Source organism: Gobio gobio, assembly GCF_949357685.1.
Source record: "Gobio gobio genome assembly, chromosome: 12".
NCBI lineage: Eukaryota > Metazoa > Chordata > Actinopteri > Cypriniformes > Gobionidae > Gobio > Gobio gobio.
The window spans coordinates 12977607-12990213 of NC_137105.1; the positions used below are offsets into that span (position 1 = coordinate 12977607).

At 37.4% G+C, this 12607-nt stretch overlaps 1 protein-coding gene across 1 annotated transcript in view; it reads right to left on the reverse strand.

The window, feature by feature from the left end:
• Positions 1-292: 292 nt before the first annotated feature.
• ift172 (intraflagellar transport 172) overlaps positions 293-12607 on the reverse strand; it is a 40618-nt gene continuing 28303 nt past the window's right edge. Inside the window, exons 36-48 of the mRNA XM_079831687.1 lie at positions 10242-10340; positions 9798-9907; positions 9366-9429; positions 7472-7558; positions 7263-7379; positions 7012-7122; positions 6782-6901; positions 5710-5805; positions 5346-5405; positions 2404-2502; positions 2160-2313; positions 1456-1547; positions 293-1138 (exon numbers count right to left, since the gene is read on the reverse strand). Coding sequence (XP_079687813.1) covers positions 1049-1138; positions 1456-1547; positions 2160-2313; positions 2404-2502; positions 5346-5405; positions 5710-5805; positions 6782-6901; positions 7012-7122; positions 7263-7379; positions 7472-7558; positions 9366-9429; positions 9798-9907; positions 10242-10340 — 1299 coding nt within the window. The 3' untranslated portion in view covers positions 293-1048. The remainder of the gene's footprint in view (positions 1139-1455; positions 1548-2159; positions 2314-2403; positions 2503-5345; positions 5406-5709; positions 5806-6781; positions 6902-7011; positions 7123-7262; positions 7380-7471; positions 7559-9365; positions 9430-9797; positions 9908-10241; positions 10341-12607) is intronic.

Here is a 12607-nt window from a genome sequence, read left to right on the forward strand (position 1 = left end):
AGAGAGAGAGAGAGAGAGAGAGAGAGAGAGAATAAGAATATGTTCTTTAACCCTGACACCCACATTTTTGACTTCTTGTTCATGTTTAGGGGGTCTGACCCCCATAAATCGTTCCTTTGCGGCAGTTCTTCTTTCTTTTCGAAAAAGGGTTGGAACTAAGCACCATGAGTGTAATGAATGATCCATTCAGTTATATAATAGGGAGAAACTGAAATCCAAACCACACACAAGCTCATTAATTTCTTTGATGCTTATTTTACATGTTTAAAAATAGTCGTTGCACCCTATAATTATGCCTCGATGTTTAATGCATTTTTATGGGACAAATATCTGGCTTGAAATAAAAAGGGATGCTCCACATTATTACATCATGAGAACTGACATTGTACCAGGCCACGAGTGTGTGCGAGTGTGTCCTGTCTCACCACAACACCTTATGGCGTCCACAAGGTGGCGTTGTTTGACAAGTGACTATCAATTATCATAAACCAGCTGATCATTACACATAAAATGTAAATAGCATACACTGACTAGTGAATGCCACTGAGAAGTTATTCGTTTGGAATGAATATATTAAAAATAGGATGCACGATAGGCACAGCCCTCAGAAAGCTTAGAAATGTTAACAGTTCAACAATAATTCTAACTATTAATTTAAAACCTCTTCATACAAATGGTCATGAGAACAATCTTTATAATACATTTCGTTTTTTTATTTAGTGTTTAAATATCAAAATACCCAACTCATATGAACTAATGGAATATGTATAACAGTTACAGATTATATTCCAATGAAGACATTTAAAAGGTTTTCTGTAGTTAAGCAAATTTTACACATATTAAATGACCTTCAGGCACTGACCTCATGATACTTTAGATATAAAAAAGGCCAGGGAATGATGACCAAGAATTGAACATTGCCTTTGGATAAGAGAATGAAAAAGGCTGATTAAATGTTTAAGCAGAACAGCTGGAAGGCGAATGCAAGGAATTGAAGAACAGGATGACGACAAATAGAGAAATAGATACTGTGCACCTTCCCCCGATCTTAGTGGAAGGAATATCCAGCTGACGGGAGACCTCCACACCACTGTGTGATAAATTTCAGCACATCTTGACATTCCGGACTGTGAGTGGTCTAAAAGGTGAAACAAAAACAACCAATCATGATCAAAGCACCGCAGGTGACCCTAGGCAGGATGGATAGGAAAAAAACGAAAATTGCAAATGCACCCACAAGGATAATAAAATAAAAAAAAAAACGATGATGATGATGATGATGATGATGATGATGATGATGAAATGCATCGAAAGAGAGCATTTACATTTACTTCAACACAACACTTGGAGAGTTAACTTTTGATCAAGAGAGCATATTAAATATAAATCAAACGATTGCAGCGTGATTGAAGACTAATTGTGAAAGCTCAAAAGGTAACAATGACTAACTTGTACCTTTGTAGCCATCAAGAATTTATTCCAGTCATCTTTATTTGCTGCCATCCCTGGTCTTTTGAACTCAATTTTGTTGCGCAGGACTGGGTAACCTGTGTAGAAGAAAAATTAAGAAACATTCATGTTTGTTTTATAATTCTACTTTTAAAGCAAGCCCTTTAAATGAGCTTGTTTAAAGGGATAGTTCACCCAAAATAAAAAAATCTATCATTTACTCACCCTATATACTTTCAGCTGTTTTTGTCCATACAATGAAAGTTAAAGTGGTCTAAAACAACACTCATTGTATGGACAAAAAACACAAAAGACATTTCTCAAAGTATCTTCTTTCGAGTTCCACAGAAGAAAGAAAGACATACAGGTTTGGATCGACATGAGCGTGAATATTTCCATTTTGAAAAAGAATTTTCATTGTTGGGTGAATGATCCCTTTAAACAAGCCGTATCCCCCCCGACTTAGATGAGTCCATACATACCATTCTCATCTCCGTGCGTGCCATAACTTCCGTAGCTAGCCTAGCTTAGCAAAAAGTTATGGCACGCACAGAGATGAGAATGGTGTGTATGGATTTATCTAACTCTGGGGGATACGGTGAATGAGCTAAAGTCCCAAAAAGTTGGCGTGTTCCTTAAACATAGATCCAAGTCTCCCTGCACACACTGTGACCATCACACTGGACCGTTTTTTGTGCAGACTGCCTCACCTGTGACGACGCAAGGTAGGGACCGGATGCCAGTGCCGGCAGCCACTAGGGAGGCTTCATATGTGCCCCTCTCATCCTTCGGCAGCACCTGCTCCACCCGCTGGTCCATGGACACAGTCAGAACCCATTCCCTAATCTCCTCTCTCTTCTCCACCTAGAACAAAGCAAATGGAAAGAGCTTGCTCAAAGAGTCAAAAGAAAAATACACAAGCGGCGGTGCACAGTTTTTGTGGCGGAAGCTTACGGTAACATGTAGCTTCGAAGGTACGGGGACTTCAAATGGAATATCTGTCTCCTGAAAGTCTGTGTGATCTAAAGCATCCAACGTGCCCTCGTCGATGCCCTGGAAATTTAGAACAATTACAGAAATGAAATGAGAACACTTAAAAGGGATTTGAAGTCTCTTATGCTGCTAACCAAGGCTGCATTTATTTAATCAAATGATACAGTAAAAACATAAATACTGTGAAATATTACTATAATTATTTTAATATATTTTAAAAAGTAATTTATTCCTGTGTTGGCAAAGCTGAATTTTCAGCATCATTACTCCAGTCTTTACTCTTCAATATAACATGATCCTTCAGAAATCATTCTAATATGCTGATTGTCTGCTCAAGAAACATTTATTATTATTAATGTGGAAAAATGTTGTGCTGCTGCTTATTTTTGTGGAAACTGATGGATTTTTTCCCAAGATTATTTGATAAATAGAAAGGAGAAAGCCCTTCAAAGGAGCCCGTTTAAAGGGATAGTTCACCCAAAATGAAAAAATCTGTCATTTTTTACTCTACCCTCAATACTTTCACTTTTTTTGAACAATGTTTTTGTCCATACAATGAAAGTTAAAGTAGTCTAAAACAACACAAAAGACATTTCTCAAAATATCTCCTTTTTGAGTTCCAATTTTGAAAGTCTCTTATGCTAACCAATTTATTTAATAAAAAATACAGTAAAAACATACTGTGAAATATTACTATATACATTTTTTAAAATGATAGTTATTTTTATATATTTTAAAATGTAATTTATTCCTGTGTTGGCAAAGCTGAATTTTCAGCATCATTACTCCAGTCTTCAGTGTCACATGATCCTTCAGAAATCATTCTAATATGATGATTAGCTTCTCAAGAAACATTTCTTATTATTATTATTATTATTACTAATGTTGAAAAAAGTTGTGCTGATTATTATTTTTGTGGAAACTGATGCATTTCCCCCCCAAGATTCTTTGATAAATAAAAAGAAAATAAACAGCATTTATTTGAAATATAAATATTTTGTAACATTATATATGGCTACATTCACACCGACAGTTTTTGGGATTGACAACCGCATTAACTTGCAGGTGTGAGTCTCGAAATGTCCTGTTCACACAGCAACTTACAACAGCGTCTCGAATATTATCTGTACGAATGTGCGACGGGAGTCAAGCCTGTATTCTCTTACCAGTAACCATAGCGACAGTGACCAAAGTAATATCAAAGATTGCGACATGCATAAAACTGAAGTCTTGTCACTTTTGACACAACAAGAGTCCAATCAAGCCGCAAGTTCATCCGTAAAGTCTTCATTAACCAAAAGCAGCTTTTATATCTGGGAGGAGAGAGGAGCATTTGAGTCGCATGTAGAGCTCAAAACTGACAGGAGCCGCTCTGATGGAGAGCAGTGACTGGATCTAGAAACTTCAGATGACACACAGCTCGAAAACCACATACGAAAATCTGCAACACACAGCAGGCATGCGTTTGTGCAACGCAGAGCGGCTCTGTATGATGTGACAGACAACTAGTATCCAGTGTGGTTCCGTTCACTCAGTGTAGGTTTTCCGAGAATGCGGTTGTGAGTCCTGAAAATGTGCGGATGTGAGTTTGGTTATAGAATGCGGTTGTCCCTCCCGTAAATAACTGAACTGTGTGTGAACGTAACCGTATTAAGGACTCAAATGTAGGACTGACAACTGTATTCTGCTGCTGTCTTTACTGATACTTTTGATTAACTTAATGCATCCTTGCTTAATAAAATAATTATTTCCTTTCAAAATAAAAATGACCCTTACTTGCCCCAAACTTTTGAACACATTTCATTTGACTAACTGGGGCAGCAAGACAGCTACCTTTAAAAGTCATTTGTAAATAGCACGAATAGCACGGCTGCACGATATGTATTTTTAGCATCGATATCGCGTTGTGCACATCCGTGTCAAGTATAGGGATCGAAGTTGATCTGTGATCTGTATGGGCCAGCTGCTCCCCAGTTCAGAACGCACGTGAATCACGGATTAATTGCAAAGTTTAACCATCATAGAGTGAAAGTTTATCATTTGCATGTGTTTTTAAGTCGAGTCAGGCATCAAGCGCAAGGAGACTTGCACGCTGTTTTCTGTGCACACACACAGAGCCACGCAGACAGCAAATGAACGCAGAATTCAGGTTTATTTCTTTGTTTTGAGCATAAACGAACATGTGCATCCAAAATGAAGTCAAAATGCCATTTCGGTATAAACATACACACAGTCGGTTATGTGTTGTAAACAATTGAGAAAGAATACAGATGCGTGTCATTTATATTATGTCCGTGTATTCGTTTTAAAGGCACAGCGGCCTAATGTACCCGCAGCTGTGTGTGTCACCAATGGTGATCAAACAAAACAGAAAGAGAAAATTACTTTTGTAGCTTTAACAAAGATATTGTATTTTATATTGTATTAATAATTAATTATATTAGTTATATTTCATTTATACAGTGAAGACTGTTATTTTACATTTGATTATTCAATTTATGTGCCTGAATACTGTTACACTTACCTGAAAAACGCAAAGCACTCCTTATTTCAATTGTATCTTTCTTCTATTATATTTATATATTCTTGTAACTTGTTTATTATTTTCTTTGCAGATTCACTCCCCTACAAAATCAGCCCAATTATCCTAGAATGATTCATTCTTTTCAAATAGAGCCATTCAAACCATCTGGTGAAATTGTTTTTATATCTCAAAATACATAGCAGAAAAACAAAATATTGCAATGGAAGTTTTTTCCAATAGCGTGCAGCCCTATTTGAAAAGTTTAAGTTTGTTCCATACCAACTAAGTGACAACTGATGGTTTGAGTTCTCTGTAGCCTACAGTCTCATTTGAAAGATAATCATCAGTCTGCACACACAAGCAAAAGTCTTTTACTTACATCAGCCAAATCCAAGAAGCGGTTGAGGAAGATAAAAGCCATGTTCTCCCATCCCACAGCCTGCATGAGAAATATTCATCAGTGGCACGCAGAACTGAAACAGCTCAAATTAAAAATGAAAAGTTTAAGAAATATTTAAAAGAACTCCAGAAAAAGGACACATTGCTGCTTCGTCTTCAGAACGCGAGGCGACTCGAACTGCTTTGCGAATCAAATTATTTACACTTGCTGTGAGCTCTTACTGGTGCAAAGAGAAGAGAATTAAGCCAATTTCCCAGGGCTCTTAGCTGCCCTCCTGTCTCACATGAATAGTTAAAGCAACTATGTGAGTGTGTGCTTGGAGCTGGGCTCGCTGTGAGTTCACCTTGGCAGCCAGGCCGGACTCATAAAAGGCCTTGTCAGCTGGAATGAGCTCGGTGTGCCTCAGAAGAGAGACGGACAACTTGGCCGCCACAGAACTCTGTAGACAAGTAAACACGTATGCAATTACAGTGACACAGATAACATAAAAGAGAAGTGTTTTGGATGCTATCCTATCCCAGTTAATTGTGTCTGAGTCAATGACTTTGGGGGCCGACCAATGGAAGGTAGGGGACTGTTCTGGAGGCTTTTTATTTTTTGTTGACGCTGGAATTACACACTCGAAAAGCAATATGAAAAGGCATTTTTCCAAATAAAATAATGTGGGACGGGCTTTATTTTATCCATTGGCGAGAGTGGTAACCAATGATATTATTGGTTAATATTTTTCCTCTCCCTAGGGCAATTTTTACATCAGCAGAAAAGTTGATGCTATTTTTTGATGAAAGATAATGAAAACAATTTTTTTTTCTCTAGAATAACAATCACTGATGATCATGCGCAATAACACCAGAAACATACATTTTTTGAAAGAGGTCTCTCATGTTGCTCTTATACATTAATTTGATTAAACAGTAAAAAAAAACATATATTCTGAAATATTACAATTTGAAATAATTTCTATTTTAATATAATTTAAAATGTAATTTATTCCTGTGATGCAAAGCTGAATGTTCAGCATCATTTCTCCAGTCTTCAGTGTGTCACATGATCCTTCAGAAATCATTCTCAAAAAACATTCTTATTATTATCAATGTTGCTGTAACAGTTGTGCTGCTTAATGTTTTTGTGGAAATCGTCATACATTTTTTTCAGAATTCTTTGATGAATAGAAAGTTCAAAAGAACAGCATTTATTTGAAATCAAAATCTTTTTTAACATTATTATTAATGTCTGTAGTGTCACTTTTGATCAAATGAATGCATCCTTGCTGAAAAAAGGTACTAATATAATTTGGGAGGGGGCTTTTGGGACCCCAAACTTTTGAACAGTAGAGAATAGGGTTTAAGTGGTATCACAATGCATATACAATACTGTTTGCACATAATAAAGATCTGCTTGAAGTATGTACACACCAGCTGGTCAATGCCTTGGGCTGCAGAGCGGGTGGCGTAATAGTGAGCAACCAGCAGCATCTGCTCAAACTCCTCATGGGCTGGAGAATTAGCTTCTGAAGACTTGGTCAGGTTTTCACACTGCACAGCACAGAAGTTCCAAAAGATTCAGTATTTCCCACTTGAATATAGAATCAATATTGACTAAATGATCTCCCAAGTGTAAGCTGCCGTAGTAACTTATAGCTCACCAGCAGTAAAAGGACGTCCCGCAGATCGGCCCACATCCGGTAAGCTTCTGTGCAATCCCGGTCCCTTAGGCTCACCAGCTCCAGAAACATCCGCTTGTAGATGTTGAAGTTCTGCAAGATAGGAAAGATGTTGCGGAGTAAAGATACAACTATACAGTATGCTTAGTTTGAGGGGACATTTAATGGGAAACACTTTTTTTTATATTTTTAAAAACAAAAGAGATTGATTTACCATGCATAACTGCATGTACCTGTGAATAAGCTGGCACACCGTGCTGGGCGTACAGGTAAAGCACTTTTTCTGCCTCGCCGTCTTTGATCATGTGAGTGGCGTATAGCGCTATGTACTTGTGCAGGATCTTAAAATTCTGTTGGAGAAGGGGAAGGCAGATACTCTGTGAAAATGATGCCATGTCTCCACACTAACACGTCTGGGGTAGCAGAACAGATGAAATGGCACCTGTTTTGAGGCGGTGTCAATACATTTCTCCCACTGTCCTCTCTCAGCATACATGTCCAGGGCAGCCACCACATCTACTCCAACCAACTGATTGAAAAACAAAAACTGTTAAATAAAACTATTAAGAAATAAATAAAACTATAGCCGCGTTTGGGGTGGTACTCTGTGTGTTTTGACTGCAGAAACCAGGGTCTAAATCAAGTTTCAGATAAAAGTTTCTCCCTCGAAACGTCCCTGCTCGCGAGGTAGTACTTTTTCAAAGTTCAGGAACTTTCGGGGGTGGGACTTGGGCGCTGAACATGCTGATTAGTTGAGTTCACGCAGCTTTTTCGATAGGCTGACTCCACGCAGCAATTTATTTCCACCACCAAGTCTGTGGCAGTGCGTGCAGTAAGAGTTGTTTGCTATTCGAATCAACAATGGAGTTTCAAAAATATGACCGATGGAACGACGACGAGGTTCAGGCTTTATCAAGCTTATATGCGGAGGATGAAATCCAGCGGGAACTGGAAAATCTCGCACAGTCCTACATCACTGGAATAATTTGCCTAATCTTCATGGTACTTTAGACCGCGATGGAAACGCAGACAGCAACAGGTCTGGGGGAAAAAAGTTCCTGGGACAAATTGTTCCAGGTAATTTCGGTGGAAACGGGGCTTATTATTAATAATATTAAAATATAAATAATATGCATAAATATATAATATATTAATATGAATAAAACTACTACCAAAAAAAAATAATTGTCACTTATATGTGACAATTATTATTATTAATAATAATTACTGAAAAAAATTAAGGACAATAATCAGGACAGATTAGGTTTTAAAATAATTAAAACTGTTACCTATTACTAATATTTTAAAAAGAATAAGTTTAAAATGTATTATTAAAAATAATAATATCAAAATTAAAAATTGTGTTAATTAATGACAGTAGTAGTAAAAGCGCAGAAAAAGCGCTATATAAATGTAACAAATTATAATTATTATAATTCATACACAATAGAGTATATGATATAGCACCTCCTTGACTACATTTTATTATGTACGTGTACATTTAACTAGTTTCCTCATTAACATTCTGTCTTTCTTTTCAATAAAAAGTCATGACCTCCATCATTCAGTGACGGTGAATGTAACTAAACTGCCAGTAAATCATTGCAATGAGAGGCAAGCGCTCACATCAATTTGGTGACTCTTATCTGTTATTCTAAATTGAATCAAGCCAATCGTCTCCATTTTTCTCCCCTCACAACAATAACTGAAAACAATGAAGTACCGGAGCGGAGGAGCTGCAGTCTGCGGTATTGTGTTATGCTCATTTAATGCATTCTTTAACCTCAGCTTCCATTGCTAGGAAATAGATTTTATTTGTTCGAACTTAAACAGGATTCTGACAGCTAGCAGTTTCCTGACATGCTACTCATGTGGGCGACATGAGTTCGATTAACAATCCTGTTTCCTCTCGCTCACCCAAGGAAGTCTGCAATACCTGGAGAAAGCTATCCGGTAGCAATCTCATTTATCTCAATGGCAAGCTATCCTAAGCTGTGATGTCAGAGGCAGCAGGCAGGAAAAAAGTAAGTCAATCACATGCTTTTAAGAGCCATCTAAAACAAAAATCAGTCTCTGACAAAACAACATAACGATATATTCATATTTATATGCTGCTTGCAATATTTGTTTATTTTATATCTACATTTGATGCTGCTTCATATGCTTTTTGCCTCCATTATGGTGTAGTTCCATGATCTACCAGCAGGCTAACTGGCCCATGCTAAACAGCCAAACCTTGACCCCTTGCTCTCTCCCCATCATTTGAAGTCCTGTCTATAACATATAGACCAATAAAAGTGGCAAAAAGTCAGATTAATCGGATAAAGTTAACTTACAGAGTCGACTTTGCCTTGATTTTTCAAGTGCTCTTTGTAGCGTTTGTCCACATATTCCTCTAGCCTGTGAAGAGAAGAAAGGCCATGAAAACTCATTAACTGCAAACTATTGTAGAGAACAATACATCACAGTATTGTCAATAAGGCATATATATATTAATTCTATACTACTGGTTGATCTTTAAGAATACACCTTATGCAGCACCGGAAAGCAATTAGACTTGATTCCTAAACCTATTTTTCCGTGCATGAATAAAAGACAGTCAGAGATAAACTGCGAAGGCCATCTGCACCTCTTTGGCCTTGTGCTGTCGTGCACTTCATTTGTTGCACTGAGTGATTTTTCTGACAGCGAGAGAGTGATTTCACTGCCTCCCTCTCACATTGTTGGCTGTAGCGTTGTTAGGGGCGACCAGTCTGCTAAGGGCTCACCTTGGATCGAGCTCCTTGGCCACTCTTTTGGCTTTGTTCCATTCTTCTCCCTCAATGAATGCGTCTATGGCGTTCTTAATGAGGTCCAGGTTGAGGTAGAGCTCAGCAGCCTGAAAAAAAAAAACATTTTGTACCTCAATAGGTCCATGGCTCGAGGACGCCAAAGAAAAGACGAAGTCTGTGAGCTTTTTATGTGGTCACATTGCTTTTGTGTCATATACACTAAATATATACTCGCGCACAAGGGCACACTAGCACACTGAAAGCACCATTTCCTCTCTCAAAACACAATACTTTCTGAGAATAAAAAAGGTAGTATTTTTGGCTTTTTTTAGCATTTCTGCTTAAAAAACTGTCGAAAAATCTTTGAGGAAAATAAAAAACAAATGTCAATGTCGAGTTTCATATACTGAATGTGCTTCTATGCCTGAAAAAAAAACATACCTCATTGTACTTTCTGAGCTGAATCAGCCGTGGCCCGACAACCTGACTGACGTCCACAGCCTTGTCATGGGATAAAAATTTTATGGCCAATTCTGCTGCCTGAAGGACATGAAAAGATGAGAAAACCTCTGTAAAAATGTAGATGCAACTAAAATTAAGCTCTTAAGGAGCATAAAAACATACATACAGCAGGTAAGTGAAATAGTTGACAAACATTTTTATGCAATTAATTTTGAAAGGAATGCACTAAATGAACAGACATTTCATGGAAATTGAGAAGAGCTCTCTAATGGATGGCCACATACAACAGTCAGGGCAATTGAAAATTAGCAGTTGATCTAGGTTGAAAGATCAATGTTTTGATTCCTTTTTTTTTAGTTCAGCCTCTCGGCTAAAGCTTCAATAGAAGCATTTTAAAAAAAATGTAGCCATTAGTCTAATATACTGCTAATGGTATTCTGTCTCTGTTGATTTTTGCATGGCCTTCAAGATAAATAATAAACCTAAACACTCAACACACCCTGACGTCAATGCAAAAAATTATCAATCAGTAAAAATGTATAAGTGATGCAGATGAAAATGCAATGTCTAGTCTTAAATTCACAGTAAATGAAACATCTGTGAACCTTTTAAAAGAGGCAGAGACAGCTTTGTCAAAATAACTAAAGCTTTTATAACATCGTCCTTTTTTATGCATTTGAAGGGTGGAGAAGAGTGTCTTAAGTCTAGCATTTGTCCTTGAGTCCTAGCCAGTATTGAGTGTAATGCGTTACTAAGTAATTAATTACTGTACATTTCATGTGAGCTACAATATGCAAATATTTAAATAAAAAGTATTAAAATATAATTGTAATCAATTTATTGTTGTTGGTTCTATTCCAGTCATGATTTTAAGGTTTTTTTTTTTTTAAAAAAAAAAGAAAAAAGAAAGAAAGAAAAATAATAATAATATGCAAAATAGTATTATTAGTAACAATAATAATACTAATAACATTTCTCAAAATAATAAAAAAGCAAATGTCAAAAACATTTTGGTGACAATTCACTGAACATCAGTAAATGGTACTTGCTGACACGTTCATAAATTTTTTTTTACAGAATCATTGAGAAAATTACAACACAATGAATATTAAAAGGTGTCCTGAACTAGCTTTTTAAATTGTTTTATACTGTTGTCTGAGGTCAACTTATGACGTTTGCGTGGTTTTTACATTTAAAAACATCATAATGAATAAGTAATAGGCTATTTTCTGCCCTGGTTTTGAGGCTCTCTCAAGAAATACTCGGTGTTGATGGGCGTGCTGCACTGAAGACTTGGAAGTAAACGCCCATGGCTAGGATTGGATAACAGTTTTGCATATTTAATGAGCTTCGGCTCCCCCGTGAGTACACAAGAACTTAACAAACAAACACAATGATTTATCTCTCATCCACCCGCGATTGATTGGAATATTTTTTTTTATTACTTGGCCCGCCCGATCAGTGGATATAAGCATGAACCGTGAATCAATCACACACACACACCAAATACGTGTCAAAACTTCCGCTACTGTATTTTTCCTTCAAATTTCAAGTCAAGAGAGTGAATAACGCACATCAAAAAAGGAATGTTATTTCACTATTTAAGATAGCCCGTCGGCAGGCCGGGCTTACATTTTGGTAGTCCGTCTGAAAAACACATAGCCCCGAGACGTTAGGCTTTGCGAGCCCTAGCCCATACATGTCCGAGTCTGATCCCGAATCGCAATGAACCAACAAAACCACAAATAAAAGATTCTCTAGCCTTTGACAGCATGCTAATGTTCAGTTAGACACGTACACATAATTAATAGATATCAAACGATTTGTAACAATGCAATACTATCGCATAGGGCTGTACGATTAATCGAAAAATAACCGAAACCGACATTCAGAACCTCTAACTGACGTATTTTTCCCATGTCGGTTATTTCGGTTTTCACGTGACTCCGCCCCGTCAGTCACATCAAGGGCAGTTTGCAGGCACACACACAGATGCAGGAGCAGTTATCGGTGTTTATAGATGCTCAGAATCACTATAGTAACTGCATGTTTTACACAGTTTATACAGGTCAGTTAATTGCTGTTCTTATAGCCTATACACGCTGACACACACACACACACACACACACACACACACACACACACACACACAGAGAGACGGCGTGCGCAAGCCCCGAAGCCAGATCGCTTTCACTTTCGTGTTCATAAAGTTTGTCAAGTATGCGTTTAAACTAAAGGCTTGCCAGTTTCAACATTTAACGCGATTGTGCACTATTCAAAAACAAAAATACGGAAAACTTCTCTGTTCAGTGCTCAGCTTTTTTCTGTGACAGAGAGCCGAGCCG